Below are 16,127 nucleotides of genomic sequence, written 5' to 3' on the forward strand. Positions count from 1 at the left end.
AGAATGAGTGTGTTTGTAGACAGGTAGTCTCACACGTTGTGGTGTAGATGTATAAACAGAAATCTGGTAAAACTCTACTCCCTACTCCTGCAAAAAAAAGTACACACTTTTGACCTAGAAATTTCACTCACTGCTGTTTACTGGTGTCCTAGAACATGGAAACAAAACTATATATGCATACAATGATATTCTAATAATGTTGTAGGTGACAGGTGAGAGCGACACCTGGAAGCATGGCACAACACAGAGCTGTTGAATCACCATCCTGTACACCTGAAACTAACATTGTGTGTCAGCTGTACTAAAAAAAAAAATTTTTTTTTCATTTTATTTTCTTTTCAGTGTTCCAGAATTCATTTTTTATGCACTCAAAAAATTTTAAAACTGGGGGCACCTGGGTGGCTCAGTGGCTTAAAGCCTCTGCCTTCGGGTCAGGTCAGGATCCCAGGGTCCTGGGATCGAGCCCCGCATCCGGCTCTCTGCTCAGCAGGGAGTCTGCTTCCTCCTCTCTCTCTCTCTCTCTCTCTTTCTCTCTCTCTCTCTGCCTGCCTACTTGTGATCTCTGTCTGTCAAATAAATAAATTAAAAAAATTTTTTTAACTGTATATGAATTTTAGCTTTTTTTGGTAAGATCATAGAACTGCCAATAAAAGAAAATATCCATTAAAAAAGAGATTAGTTATTTCAAAGACAATACATCCTTCACTATGGGATATTTTTCAATAATGGAAAAAGAGAACAATAACTCTATCCAAAATAGGATATCTCCAAGGCATATAGTTTGAGAAGAGTCAGTTGCAGAAAGTATGATTTGGTATGTGTAGTATTCCGTATACATATGTATGTAAATTTAAAATTCATAAAGCTAAGGCAGTTGAGGAGAACATAACTAAATTGGGGATCAAAACTTCTCATTTTATACATTTTTATAATTTTCAATATTTCTTATTTGTCCATATTACTTTAATAAATTCCCCAACATAAACATTTGATTAATAGCCAATGATCACCATAGTTGATTAAACACTCTATGTTAGGCTCTGTGCTAAATCCTTAGTATTATCAACTTCATCTTTACAACAGTTCTGAAAAGGCAGTATTTCTACTGTAACCAAGAGAGGCAAAGTAGTAGCAATAAGGCACATACTTTAGGAAGTGATGAACTCCAAATTCAAACTCTGGTCCGTTGACTGTCAAAGCAGATGCTCTGCATCTCAAACCATTGAATATTTGTGGTATGAACAGACAGTCTAGTAACTTCTTATTTCTGACCATCCTTGCTATTTCTTTTTAAGGGGGAGGGAGGGAAGGAGAGGGGAGAGAGAATTTGAAGCAGGCTCCAAGCCCAGTATGAAGCCTGATGTGGGGCTCGATGTCATGATCCTGAGATCATGACCTGAGCCCAAATCAATAGTCAGAAACAGCCTACTGAGCCACCCAGGGGCCCCCATTCTGACTCCTTTTAAAATATTATGGTTATGACAATTACTGTGTGTATCCATTCATTTAACTGGTTACCAGCTTTGAGTCTGGTCTTCACTCTGGGGATTGAGCAGTGAACTAACTGGACAAATGTCTCCCTCTTCTTGGAGCCAGTATTCTAGCAATTGCAAAAACAGGACAAAAAAATAAGCCAAATCCATGTAGAATAGTGCTGTATAATCATCAGATAATAGAACAGAAGGGAGAAAAGGGACAGGGGCCCAGTGGAAGGGGTTTGAATTTGAGTGCTAGCGATCAGGCCCCTGTCATGTGTTGCAAAGAAGTCCCTCACTTGGTTCTTACCATTCTCTTACTTAGTTTTGTCCATTTTTTAATTAAAAAATAAGAGTAAGAGATTCTTTAACTACTAACCTCCACTCGATTCAACCAGTGCCCAGTAACCTCAGGATTCACTTGTCTGTGTGATTTCAAACCCTATGTGGTCACCAAAAAGGGTTCCTAGAGAGCTGTGCCTAAATGGACTTTATTCTGTTGCAAGTTTCATCTTCCATTTTACTAGATCTGTCTAGTGCTCTAGTGGATGTACATATGGCAAGGTGTACTCTCATATAAAATACATCCCTTCAAAATACTGTGGGTACATATTCTTTTCTCAAAATGAAAACCTCAACATTGTTTACTCAGAAATGGGTGCAGCGTGTTTCTGCTTTATTGTCCCAGTTATCGATTTTGCTCAAAATCTAAATGTATGGTTACAGATTTTACCTAGCTCTGCTCTTTCTGGGTCTTAGCACACAAGACTCAGAAAGCTACTCAGGAACTGCTGTCTATGGGATTGAACACAGCTGCCCTCTGGGAATGTAAATTTGATTCTTGGACTGCTTGGGAGTGTGTGACATTTCTCTCTCCAGAGATAGTCAGAGGGTTTGGATAGCATTAGCCTACTGATGAGTGTTCCAAGTAAGTTCAGTGTCAAAACATCTATTTTGCTTGTATTTTTTTCTGAAGTATCTTTCTGTGATGGTGTTCATGTTTTCATCGTCATTTAACTATCCTTGCAATATGTTTAAAATTTGCTCTTTATAATAGGAGCTATCTGAACTCCTGTGTCTATGAGCTATTTTTGAACCATCATGTTGGGGGCGGGGGCAGTGTGTGAGAATTCAAGTTGAGAAGAAAATATATCAAAGCAGTTCAAAAACAGTAAGATAGATACTCTTAAAATAGTTATTGAAATAGCCCTTTATTACCATTTTACTAATACAGCAAAGGTCACAGTCCTTTCAAGGACTCCTCTTATTAAAGTTACCTGAAATCTCTAAGCTCTTTTGTTGAAATGAAAAGCATAAATCACAAGGGGATTGTGCAAGTTCATTTCTACTTTATCTTAATGGAGTGGTCTCAAGATTTAGAAAGAAAAAGCCTAATAATACCTAATACCTAATAAGTCCTAATATCTAAGCATTCATTTTTAAATATAAGCATCCGTGAAAATACCTGGGAAAAAGAAAGCTTGAGGGAAAAAGGGCAGTTGAGATTCCTGTCCAGTTGCACTGCAGTGCTTACAAACGAAGAGAGTCCCCCATACTCAGAAGGGAGAACACAGGCAATCCAGTGAGAAGGACTACTTTAAATATGATCTAATGAACTAAATATATCCTGCCTGTTATTGTCAGCTCGCTTTATTTCAAGGTTGACTTGGAGGCATTTATGCAGCGGCCTGTCTGATAGATGGCAGTTTAACTTTGTAAAGATGTTGACCTTCCTTACATGATTTTGGCAATTTCATTGTATTCTTAGTATTGATGGCTCTCTCCCCCGCAAGACCTTCTGTCTTCATTAGATTTTAAAATCTTGCCTTTCCTTTAAAGTACCTTAAGTATATACCTTTCTACATTAAAAGGTCATCTTAAATGTAATTCTATTTAAGTTATTGAATAGTTGTCTTTTGGCTGAAGAAACCTAAGGGGAATTTCATTTTTGTCTTCATATGGATATTTTGCTGAGCTCATGACAGTTGTTGGAAAACTAACAGAAAATGATAAACATTAGTTAAGAATTTCCAGTTAGAACAATATGCTGTTTCCTTTTTTAAAGTCCGTTGATCATCCTTGTTGATTGACAGTGTCTCCAACTGTTTTCAAAATCCTTAGTCTTCATGCACTTTAGATTAATGCTGTCTAGAGAAGTGCATTTTCTTTCAGTTTTGTGGAGTTTTGCAAGCTAAATCATGACAAGGAAGTAAGATTACCAGTTCTTAATTTACACTTTCCACCCCCCCGGACTCAGTTCATCATCTGGAATAATGATTACGCTGGAAAATAGAATATATTAGAGGCAGATCAGCAGGTCAGTGCCTTTTGTTTCTCTGGCCTCTGACTTACTTGGATGGGAAAATGGCCAAAAAAAAAAAAGTCTGCTGAGTATCTCAGATATAGGTAATAGGTCCTCACCAGACCATAAAAATAGACCCGTAAGAGCCGTACTAGTAGTGTGATGTGGGTGGGTTTCTTTTCCCTTTTTTTTTTTTTTTTTTTTCCTAATTCCTCTGGCAACAAACCACTCACTGGGATTTGATATCATACTTTTTTTTTTAAAGCATATTTAAACTCACAGGCTTTATGTAATGAGGATTTTAGTGTAGAGTTTTTCTGCAGAGTACCATTTGGTCCTACCAAGAACTGTCTGTTCAAATGTTTGAGCCTTTGATTGAAAAATCTTGCTTAGCCTATTTAAAGGTAAGTCATATGATTTGTTTCTAACAAAAAAGATGACTGCAGTATAATAACACTCTTAAGAAGTAGCACAATAACAACATGAAGCTGTAGCTGTTTTTTCAAAGTCATTAGGCTTTTTTTTTAAATTGGATTTGTGTTGTTTTCCAAGTTACAAGTCTTTCTGCATTTTATGTTTAAAAAATATTAAAACCTTGTTCAATGGTCAGTGGCATTTTCTTTTTTGATGTTCAAAATTTTACATCTGTAAACATTTATTAACATTTAAAATGATCTATGATCCAGTTTGATTATAGTGAAACTTTCACTGTACACTTAAGCTATTTATACCTGATTTTTAATTTAGGAATAAAAATTCATGGTAAGATTAATATAATGCATTAATTATTATAAATGACTTGCTATTCTTATGTCCACAACATTTCTAGTTTGCAATTAACTACTTATTACTTGACAGAGTCATTAGTGTGTTTAATTTTCTATCTGAATACTATTAATTGCTGGTGAATTTTATCACTATGGTTAAATGCAATGTGTATTTTGGATATGTTCTTGTTAAACATTTTTTTCCTTAATGAACAAAGAAACTATAATTGCTACTTGGAAAGGTAAATTATATTCCAAATAATGATTCTAGATTTAATTAATTAGTATAAATTATGTAAAACTTGGTAGGTAGGAGAATAAAAAGAAATCAAAATTAATATTTTGGGCTCTGTAGAAAACTTATTACAAATAAATATTAGTATCATAAATAATAAAATAAATAAATAAACAAATTTGCATTATTACAAATACAAATTATTTCCTTGAATGATGACACCAAATTTATTTATTTTTTAAAGATTTTTTTTTTAAGATTTTATTTATTTATTTGACAGAGAGCGAGAGAGGGAACATAAGCAGGGGGAATGGAAGAGGGAGAAGCAGATTTCCCACCAAGCAGAGAGCCCTGTAAGGGGCTCGATCCCAGGACTCTGGGATCGTGATCTGAGCTAAAGGCAGACACTTAGACTGAGCTGCCCAGGATCCCCTAAGTTTAAATTAAGGATAAATCATCCTAGGAAAATTAAAAGTTTCAATTTAATTACAGCAAGTTAAAATTCATACTGGAAATGGCATAAATTCTCTGGAGTAAATCTCACACAGTTTCTGGAATTATTAAGAAACATAGTAAAAGACATTTTTAAAATGTTTGTGTGCATTTTTCAGTCCTCTCCTATGTGGTTTTGAGTTAGTAATGTCTTTTGAACCTAAAAGAAGCATTACTTCCAATATTGGTTCAGAAAAAGACCAAAATGAAATTTTAAAAGGGTTTTGTTATATAGGGTCCAGTGGTCCACTGGATTTTATGAGAGAAAAATATGTAGAAAATCTTTATTTACCAGAATCATTATTATAGCAGAACAATGAATCCATTTCACCATCATCAGATAACAGCTTAGTCCGGGAGGTACACCGACCTTACAATTGGAGAGTACTTGCACAGGATGTACTGGAAAGTTTGGAATTTATAGTTGCCTCCCTTATTTTTTACGAAAATGTTTGGCCCTGTTTACTCAAGCACACTTGAATCTTCTGGGTTTTCTGTTTCTGAAGGAGGAAATTCTGTAACCATCTTTTGATTTAATCGCAAGGTCTTTTCATTCACTGGTTCAAGTTATGGCTAAAAGCTTTAAACAGCATCTCCTAAATTAGCAGCTACCTCCCATTTGAGTGGTAAACTTTAAGTTTATATATATATATATATATATATATATATATATATATATATGTATATATATATATATATATATATAGGTATATATATATATATATATGTATATATTCCTATATATGTATAAAAAACCTGATTAAATTTGTGTATATATATATACACAAATTTAATGAGAGTTTATTGTCATCTAAGTGTTTTGCAAATAATTGTTCCTACTTGAATACACTATATACATTTATTAGATTAAAAAATTGGCCAGTATGAAATAACATTTTACTGTTTAATTGTATGGTTGTTCAAAATAATATTTCATGATAACATGTCAAAATAACATTTTTTTAAAGATTTTATTTATTTATTTGACAGGCAGAGAGGAAGGGAAGTAGGCTTCCTGCTGAGCAGAGAACCCGATGAGGGGCTCTATCCCAGGACGTGGGGATCACGACCCTAGCTGAAACCCAGGCACCCCAAAATAACATTTTTTATGATAGGAAATTTTATACATAATCTAATTTACTTTTGAAATTTAAAACCTTATTTGATTAAATTTTAGAGAAAATTTAGCCAAGAGAAACTATCCTATCAAGACCCAAATTAAACTTAAATCACTTGACTTCGAAGTCCAGAATCTGAACCATTGCTAAGCACATGATATCTTACTGTTTATAGTATAATTTAAGGTGGGAAAAAATAGAATTCCTGTCCGAGGTTCAAAGATTAAGAAAAGCTCTAGACAGTCCTATTTAAACTCATCTGATCTTAAGAAAATCATTTCAAACCTATAGTAATTTCTCCAAGTACTCCAAAAAGTAGCCTTGTTTCTAGATGGACTTAGTAATGAAGTCCAGTGTACTTACTGTTTTAAGACTACCACCGAAATAAGTTTTAAATTACAGTATTTGAAAGTTTAATTTAGTGTTCTGTATTTTTGTTTCATATTATAGATGTTTATAATTTTTTTCTGTTGTATATTTTTACCTCCACTTTTTTAAAAAATTAATTTATTTATTTTAGAGGAGGCAGGGACAGAGAGAATCCCAAGGCAACTCCCTGCTGAGTGTGAAGCCCTGGGCTTGATACCAAGGACCCTGAGATCATGACCTGAGCTGAAACCAAGAGTCAGCCACTTAGGTGCCCCTACCCCCACATATTCTAATAGGATAGAAATGCACATGTAAAAAGGACTATGGTAACTTCAGTAAGAAAAGATACTGAATAACTTCTCATCTAGTTATTGAAGTCTTTTTCTGCAGAGCCCTGGGGTTCTGTGAGGATGACTCAGAGCCCAAGCGAAGTAGGACAGGAAGGAGAAAGGGCCACACTTCTTGCCCCCTTTAACCAGAATAGCTTTTCTTTTAGCTATGTTTATACACTGGAATTGCATGTAAAGAATTCTGTCTCTGAATAGAAGATTATAAGGTACGGATCTAATGACTTCTGTTTCCACATGATGAAATGCAAGCACATTTAAATTACTGGTTTACACCCATTGCAACTAGCTTGGGTTTGAACCTGCATCATATTTATGTCTAGGAAATCATGGCATGTAAACACACCTAGGTATGGTGTAGGGTCAGAGTGTGAAAAGGAATCTAATTTTGAAAACTAACTTTCATCGTCCATATGCAACCTGTTGAATCAATAACACCAAAAATGGGTTTTGTGGGCACCATATTTATTAGGTGAGGAAGGCTTGTGTACCAAAAGAACAGTGTATGTGTGTGTGGTTGAAAACAGAAGAGTATGATCTGGTTTTCTGTTCTAAGGAAACGTGCAAGGAAGGTTTATGGATAGAATAGGAATTCTGAGCTACTCACTCATGAGTAAGAAAATGTCATGAAGGGCCTAACGTTCATTTATGGTACAAATACTCTTGTAATCTGAGCTTTTTCAAGTTTTGCAGTTCACATCCCAGGAAATTTTACCTCTAGGCTATGCCTTCCCTGGGAGGAGTTTCACAGTTTCCCTGGGAGGAGGAACACAGCTTTATCCACACATGGGAAGAATTTCTGGGAATTTTCTCTGATTTTCTGATCTATTTATTGCAGAGGCTTCTTAGAGCTCAATCTCTCAGTTTCTACCACCAGGTTTCCAACATAGTGGAAATGCAAAATGCTCCTAAATTCATTCTGGAAACACTTTTTTGATTTGACAAGGGAAAAAAAAGAAGAAAGAAAAATTGTATTTTTCTTCCTTCTTTCAAAGATAACCCAAGGGAATAAGATACACTTACAAATTCTACAAAAAGAATAGGATTTATAATCTGTAAATTGATAAGATATCAGCTGGTCTCCCCATAGATTCAAGAAAGGTATGTGATAACTGATATTTTTAAATATGCCCTTTTCTTTTCTCTTCTTTAGAAAACATTCAGCCATTAGTTTTCTGTCCTGTACCTGTGATTGTTCTTTGCTTTCCAGATTTAAGTATCTCAAGCAAGAAGTAAATTATTGCAGATATCAATGTCTTGTCTATTCTTATGAGGGAGAAGTAACAATAAATGTAATCCAAAATTAGCAAGTGAAATAAATCACTATTTGAAAATGTAAGGAACTATGTTTTGAAGAAAATCAAATGTGCAAGACACACATTTTACGTGCCCTAGCTAAATGTGAGAGAAGAATGGGAAGGAACTACACTTTTTTTTTTTTTTTTTTCCCATGAAGATAAACATGGGTGGAAAAACTATTCAATAGAATGTATTGTAACCTGAGCTTTTCTCTTATGTATGCAGTGTGTGTCTTATGTAATGTTTGGCCCTCCTTTGCCTCAGGTGAATAAAACTGATTTTAATTTTATAATATGAAGCATAAGGTTAAAGTATGAATTGAATAACAATACCTAATTACTCCTGGTATCAAGGCACTGAAGGAAAATAAGTGAACCCAAGTAATGTCAAATATCTTGCCTATTATTAGGGGAAAATGTCGGAAAGTTACAACAGTGTACCAAAAATGAATCAGTTGAAAATGTGGAGGAAAAAAAAAGACACAAACTCGGTCTTTCTCTCTTAAAAATATTAATACACATGTGAAATAATGTCGGATTACTACTTGTAGCTTTCCTTACATAACATCCAAACCAGTGTTATCCCAGTAACTGTCTAACCATGAGATTCAACAGGATAAATTACTTGATAAATTACTTGATACTTCTGTTTTCTGATGAACTTAAAACTCACAAGCAGTGGGATGGATCCACTATCTCACTTCAGTTTTAAGTTTAAAACAGACAGAGCCTGGGCAGGACCCAGGTTTCCCCATTACTTGACATCTTTGGATCCTTAGTAGTCACAAGAATGGATTTCCTGGTACAGAGAGGAAGGCATTGGACAACATGTGCTGTCCCCTGGGTCTTCGGTAGATGTTCCTGGGACTCTTCCCTCTAGTACATGGGCTACTTAAATAAAGGAAAATAATTCTGGAAACAGTGAGATCGATTTATGACTTGATTATGGTACAAAATCTGGAAAAGGGCAAATATATGCACATGGATCTATTTTAGCAACAGTAGAATTTAATTTTTAAATCATTTTATGTTCCCTCTGTCAGAGTTGCAAATGACATGACTATTAGTGAAAATTTTTAGTGAAGTTTATATGGAACATAAAATGACTTTCCAAAAGGTATGACTTAATATTTGAGGTTTTTTTTTTTAAATAGATTCATGATATTTAATAAAGAGAACTGCAATTTAACCATGGGGATTTCCTGTACTAATTTTTAAATGGGTTTGCAAAGCCATTGATTTCTATAGAGATTCTCCTAGAGCTTCCTCCGTGTGGTGGAAAGGAGAGTATCAGGTGGGAGAGGGGGACGAAGCTGGGAATCTAGACCCAGGGTTCCCACCACGGTTGTACGCCATAGTCACTCTGCCCACTTGTCACCCATGTAAGAATCTGAAGAACCAGTTCAGCCCCTTGAAAATTGCAGATCTCGTTGTAGAATCTTACTTTACACATGAGGAAACTGAAGTGTGAGAGATGAAGTGGTCCCCACCCCCCCACCACCACCGCCACCCCACCCCCCGGTCATCTGGCAAGACAGTTGCAGATCAGTTTTTTGGCTTAATCTCTAGTCAGTGTACTAAGTCTCAACTACACTAGATTAGATCTCTGTATTCGGATTGCTACTTGAGGTAAAACGTGCAAATGGGAGTTGGAGGATGGTCTGTGAAATGAGCATTCAGTAAGATATTAGTTAATAAGCTACCCTGATTCGATTATTTGTTCATAGTGCACAGAACACCAGGTTAGCAATGCATGTTACATGATTTCAGAGAGTAGGGAAAGCTTTTTTTCACACTTCACCCCCAAGCAATTAATAAAAAGCCAAATCCAGACCGCAGGAAACCTAAGTCACTTGTTTAGGCTTATATATTTGCTTTTTACATTGGAAAAAACGTTTGACACTAATAGGATTCAGGCTTCTTAGCCATCAGAACCTCCATATGAAGGAGTTCAGTGCACCCTGATTTACAGTGGAAGTATGCAGGGTGTAAGGCATGGGTAAAGAGATATGACAAAGATAAGAATGAGTAGAGGTAAGTAAATAAAATTGCCCTGGAAAAACCATACCACTTACCTTTCTCCATTTTGAAGACAAGTCTAATTTTTCTTATTTTCTTACCTATACAAGTAATATTCTTAAAGAAATGGTTCCTCCCACGGAAATAAGTGTTCATGATGTCATAAGAGTGGCACTTCTGTTGCAACAACGCTGTAGAGGGAAAATCTGAGACCATAAGAAAAGTAGAATTTTTATTATTATTTTTTTAAGATTTATTTATTTATTTATTTGACAGAGATCACAAGTAGGCAGAGAGGCAGGCAGAGAGAAAGAGAAGGAAGCAGGCTCCCCACTGAGCAGAGAGCCCGATGCGGGGCTCGATTCCAGGACCCTGGGATCATGTCCTGAGCTGAAGGCAGAGGCTTCAACCCACGGAGCAACCCAGCCACCCTGAATTTTTATTATTAAATTTAAAGTATTGGGGCGCCTGGGTGGCTCAGTGGGTTAAAGCCTCTGCTTTCGGCTCAGGTCATGATCCCGGGGTCCTGGGATCGAGCCCCGCATCAGGCTCTCTGCTCAGCAGGGAGCCTGCTTCCTCTTCTCTCTCTCTGTCTCCTTGTGATCTCTGTCTGTCAAATAAATTAATTTAAAAAAATAATAAAGTATTGGCAAAAAATATTTTGTGTGGGTTTTTTTTTTTTTTTTTTTTGTCTGCAGTCTCCATTCTTTTGGCATTTATGTTTTCCAAGGTCTTGGGCAATGAAGCAGGGAATATTTGTTTCTAAGCTACAAGGCACATTTTAACTATTCGTCAATGCCAGGTCATCCCCACTTAAATAAGTTGTAACCAAAAATAGGAATGTGCTTTCAAATATTAGAAGGAACAAATTCTTATTTCTTACAATAGAATCCACTCATATCAGAAATAATTTCCTTTCAGTCTTTGTGAAATAACCACATAGTGTATAAAGATACCAAACATAAGATCGGTGCAATTACATACAAGCACAAATTAGTTGATTTTAGCACAATTGGTGTGAAGCAATTGCCCATGATGACAAAATAATACTGCAGTTGAATATGCAAAAAAGAAAAACAACAAAAAACAAAAAAACAAAAACTGAGGCTCGCAACAAAGCGGTGCCTATCATTAAAACTACATATCCTCTACCTCATGTATTTAAATTCTTCACATCTATGGTCTATCCAAAATTCAGTTATTAACAATAAAATTGAAAGTGAAGTACACTTCTATCAAATAGTTCAGGTTTTAACATTATTTATAAAACAAAAAATCAGGCATGAGCTCAATATTCATGAAAATGAGATATTTTCTTTTAGTAGTGGTTATAATTTTGGTGCCATGAGAGAGATTCTCTGGCTGTGTTTGTGTTTGTATTAATTCCCAGTTTATTTTCCCAATTTAACTCTGCATTTTTGTTTTAACAGAGAGCTTACGAATGATTAGAAGAATTGATTCTTTCTGAGACTGCTCAGAACATTCCCTCTAAAATCTGTATCTTGCTGGATACTCGTGAATAAGGTATAGTAGAAACTGCGTGTGTTATCATAATTAGCATTTGGCAGAGAAGACCTCAGTCCACATATCTTCATGAGCAGGAGAGCTCCAGGAAGGCTGTGGCTGGCTGTGTTTGGGAAGTGAAGCCAGATAAAGAACTAGCCAGCATCCAAGGGTCCCAGGAAAGCAGAGGAGGCCAGAAGTACAGCAGGCATGTTCTCCTGAGATAAGATTTCAGTGCTCATCATCCAACGGTAGAAAATTGAAAAGATGAGAATTTTGAGGAAATACTCTCTGACGAAATCTTTTAGATCTTCCACCAATAGACAGTTAACATCGAGAAGGGGAGGACCGAACCTAGAAAGTCCATCTCTAAAACAAAAAGGAAAAGCATCTGTTTATTTATAACTGGCAAAATGACTTTTCAGTTGCGTTGTCTTTGTACTTTGATCTTCTCATACTGATTATTTAAGCTTCTGTTTTATGATCTGTTTCTAAGGCTAAACCCAGGCCTCTTGAAACCATCTAAGCAAAGCCAGGAGTTTGGAAGAAGAAGGTGCTGAACAGTCCTGTTTCCCCTATAAAGAAAATGGGCTGTGATCGAAACTGTGGGCTCATCGCTGGTGCTGTCATCGGCGCAGTGCTGGCTGTGTTTGGAGGTATTCTGATGCCGGTTGGAGACATGCTTATTGAGAAGACCATTAAGAAGGTACAAGTAGTCTAAAGGGTATTTCTTGTCATTGGGATTCAGTCTGCTGTCCCTGTTTTGCTGTGGTACCTGTTTTCTATTTCATGGTCACAGGCAACGTTGTGTCTTTAATAAAAAGGGGGTAATGAACCATTGCAACTTCACCTGGTAGAGAAATGTTAAAAGTATAATGTACATGAAACATGAACGCATCACTATCTTAAGCATAATATTCCAATTCTGACAAAAGCTGTGTAGAGGTACGCAGGTTAGTAGAAGTGATTGCTTTTCACTAGGTCTCAGGACTATGTTGATATGCTTTTGAATGAGAAATAAGTGTGCTTTGTGAGAGTACATTTATAAAATTAGTTGTACTTTGGTTCATACTGATAGAAGTTAATATATTTATATGTAGGTAGGTATATACACATACATACATACACATTTAAAATGGATTATATTTCATAATGAAGCAGGAATATTTGGTAAAACTGGTATAAACTTTTTTATTTTTCAAACTGCTCCTTTTTATAATATGTAATGACATAAGATTGTCTTATAAACATCTCCTATTTATAAAGGTTTATTCTGCGAAAATTCTTTCAGAAAGTTAGGTAGGACATAAGCCAACGTTTATGCATTGAGTTGCCTGTTGTTTTAGCAAAAATTCGACAAACTAGAATTCATCTACTACCGTCATTCTTCCTAATGAGCTTCACATCCACCAAACTTTGACTGAGGGGTGGGGCGGGGAGAGCATGAGAGTAAGAAGCAGGTTGGCTGGAGTCCTAAACCATGGGTGGCAAATTCAAATGGCTTCAGGGGTTATGAAACAGGGTTTTTAAAAATTAAAAAAAAAAAAAAATTCCAAGAACAAAATAACATAAGAACAGGAACTGTTGTGAACCCTGAGAGCATGTGTCCTGCCCCAGGGCACGTATACTAAGGTTTCATTTGGCAAGTATTATATGTAAAAAAAAGCTATCTGAGTGCTAGCCTCAGTTTGCAGCCTGTCTAGCTGTCAGTGGCCCAGGCAGAGGGTTAAGGAGCATAGTACACAATGGAGAGCAACAAAAATCCATAAAATGGGCTAGACCTACCAATTTATACTGAAATTTCTGTTACTGCCAAAACCTTTACTTCCCTCATCCATTCATCCCTGTTGACCTCTTGTTCTTACAATGAGTATAAATAATAAATAGTTTTAAAGATTTTTTTTTTAATTTATTTGACAGAAATCACAAGTAGGCAGAGAGGCAGGTAGAGAGAGAGGAAGGGAAGCAGGCTCCCCGCTGAGCAGAGAGCCCAACATGGGGCTTGATTCTAGGATCCTGAGATCATGACCCAAGCCGAAGGCAGAGGGTTTAACTCACTGAGCCACCCAGGTGCCCCAAATAATAAATAGTTTTAAAATTAAAAGACAATGTCTTGGGCCATTGGGTGGCTCAGTTAGTTAAGCACCTGCCTTCAGCTCAGGTCATGATCTCTGGGTCCTGGGATGGAGTCCCACATGAGGCTCCTTGCTCAGCGGAGAGCCTGCTTCCCCTTCTGCCTGCTGCTCCCCTTGCTTGTGCCCTCTTTCTCTGTCTGTCAAATAAATAAATAATAAATAAATTGTTTCTCACTATAGCTATTGTCTTAGTACACAAGATAGGACAGTAGGCCATTTTTGAGATAATGGCTCCTCTATATGAGTGCTGTATTTTCTCAGTAATAATCTAGGCATTTCTAGCATTGCTATTACTAACCCATTGCAAAGCTGAAACCCCATGCATTTAACTTCAACTTTAAAAATATATTGTAAAAAAAAAAATAAAAAGTAAAAATATATTGTAAATGGAATGTTACCCCTCCCTCCTTGGAATTCCCAGTTTTCTTGCTATTATTTATGATCCGTTTCAAGAGAGACAAGCAGATGCTGGTGAGGTGGGGCTCACGTGACCCTGTGAGATGGAATGCCACTGCATAGTCCTCTTCCTACTTTATCAACTGTGCTTCCCTTCTGGAACTTCTGTGGCGAGAGCACAGAATCAGTGTCTCTGCTAATGTAAAGGCTACAATGTATCTTTTGGAAAAGTCTCCAGAAAGGAAAGTCACCATAATCTCCCACTGTGCAGCTAAATTTTAGGTTTTTTTTTTTTTTTTTCTGACACATAATTGATGTTCAGTAGCTAAATATTGATCATTTATCTTTTTCTTCTTCATTCAACAACAGTAGTACAGATAGCCTCTCCAGTCAACAGTGTGTGAAGTACTAACATCTATTTTAAGTGTTTAACGTTTATCTCTACATTCATAACATTGAATGATTAATCATGAGAAAAGTGAGGGTTTTGAGATGCCAAAAATGTGCTTTTATATAGTGACAGAGAGGAAATTTTTTTTTTTTTTAACCTCAACAAGTTTAAGATTTAACTGGAGATGGTATATCATACCAACATACAAAGAACTATGAGCCTCATGTATCCTATGAGAAAATGCTACTTGGAGTTCTTTCTTAGAATAGTAACTTCAGAAATGTGAACATGTTGGATTTTGATCAAGCATAGGATTTTGAAAGTCCAAAGAGGGCTGCAATAAATGCATCAGAGGACCGATTAATATTATGGAAAAAGTTGTGAAAATGCAACTAACAGCTATGAAGAGGGAGGGAAGAATCCAGAAAATGTGCCCAAATACAGGATCAACAAAAGAGATGATTAGAAAAACAGCATGGGGTAAAATTTAGGAAGCTTTGAAGATCAGCCAGAAGAATAATTGACTGAATGGCAGGCAGTAGTAATTGGTGGCTGTTTTCTTATAGGCGTAAGAGATAACAAAACCTGCACGTAGAGATTGGTATCATATGGCCAGCATTTATTCAGAGCTGTGAAGAGCTTCAAATATACCAATTCATTTAATCTTTGCAGATCTCTATGAGAAGCAGTTATTTTATCCATTTTAGTCACACGACCTTAAATTGACTTGCCAACTCATGTGGCCAGAAGAGTCCGTTGCCAAACCCCGACAGTGTGTAGGCAGAGACTAGATCACACACAGTCTTGTGCACTGTGATCCTGCCATAGAAAGGGTTGAAGCATGAGGAGGCCAAAAACAGAACAAGGAAAGCCTATGTAAGACATAGCCACTTTCAGGGAGAACCTTAAAAGAGTCCTGTTCGGCAAAATCTCTGCACAGTCTGCACGTGATACCACAAAGGTGCTCTGGGCTCACATGGTAGAGTACATAGGAAAAAAAAAAAAAGTGATGGAGTGTGGTGCAGTTTGGATATGGAACTAAATTAGGAAAGAGGGTAAAAATACCTCAAGATGTCCCACTGAGCTATTGGGAAAGATGTGCTATAGGAGGGAGAAAAAAAAAAACGACTCGGGTTTTATGAGTGTTTTGATGAGAATATCAGTGTATATTTCAAAGGTCAGAACTCGGATTGATCATTGCTATAGAGATTACAGATAAAACTAAACAGTCGTGCTTTCTCAAGAACTTGAGTATAGAGACAAAAAAGCATATCACAAGT

General features: G+C 36.4%; 1 protein-coding gene across 3 annotated transcripts in view; it reads left to right on the plus strand.

Annotated features, from left to right (window-relative positions):
- The window catches only part of CD36 (CD36 molecule), an 81,426-nt gene that overhangs the window by 38,954 nt on the left and 26,345 nt on the right, over positions 1-16,127 (plus strand). For 2 of the 3 annotated variants that reach the window (XM_059170958.1, XM_059170956.1), the window contains exons 2-3: positions 11,853-11,946; positions 12,422-12,631. In XM_059170958.1, the coding sequence (XP_059026941.1) occupies positions 12,512-12,631 (120 nt within the window). In that variant the 5' untranslated portion in view covers positions 11,853-11,946; positions 12,422-12,511. Of the gene's footprint in view, positions 1-4,025; positions 4,182-11,852; positions 11,947-12,421; positions 12,632-16,127 lie in introns of those variants that run through there. The other variant, XM_059170957.1, reaches the window with a different exon arrangement.

Source organism: Mustela lutreola, chromosome 4 (assembly GCF_030435805.1).
Source record: "Mustela lutreola isolate mMusLut2 chromosome 4, mMusLut2.pri, whole genome shotgun sequence".
Lineage (NCBI taxonomy): Eukaryota > Metazoa > Chordata > Mammalia > Carnivora > Mustelidae > Mustela > Mustela lutreola.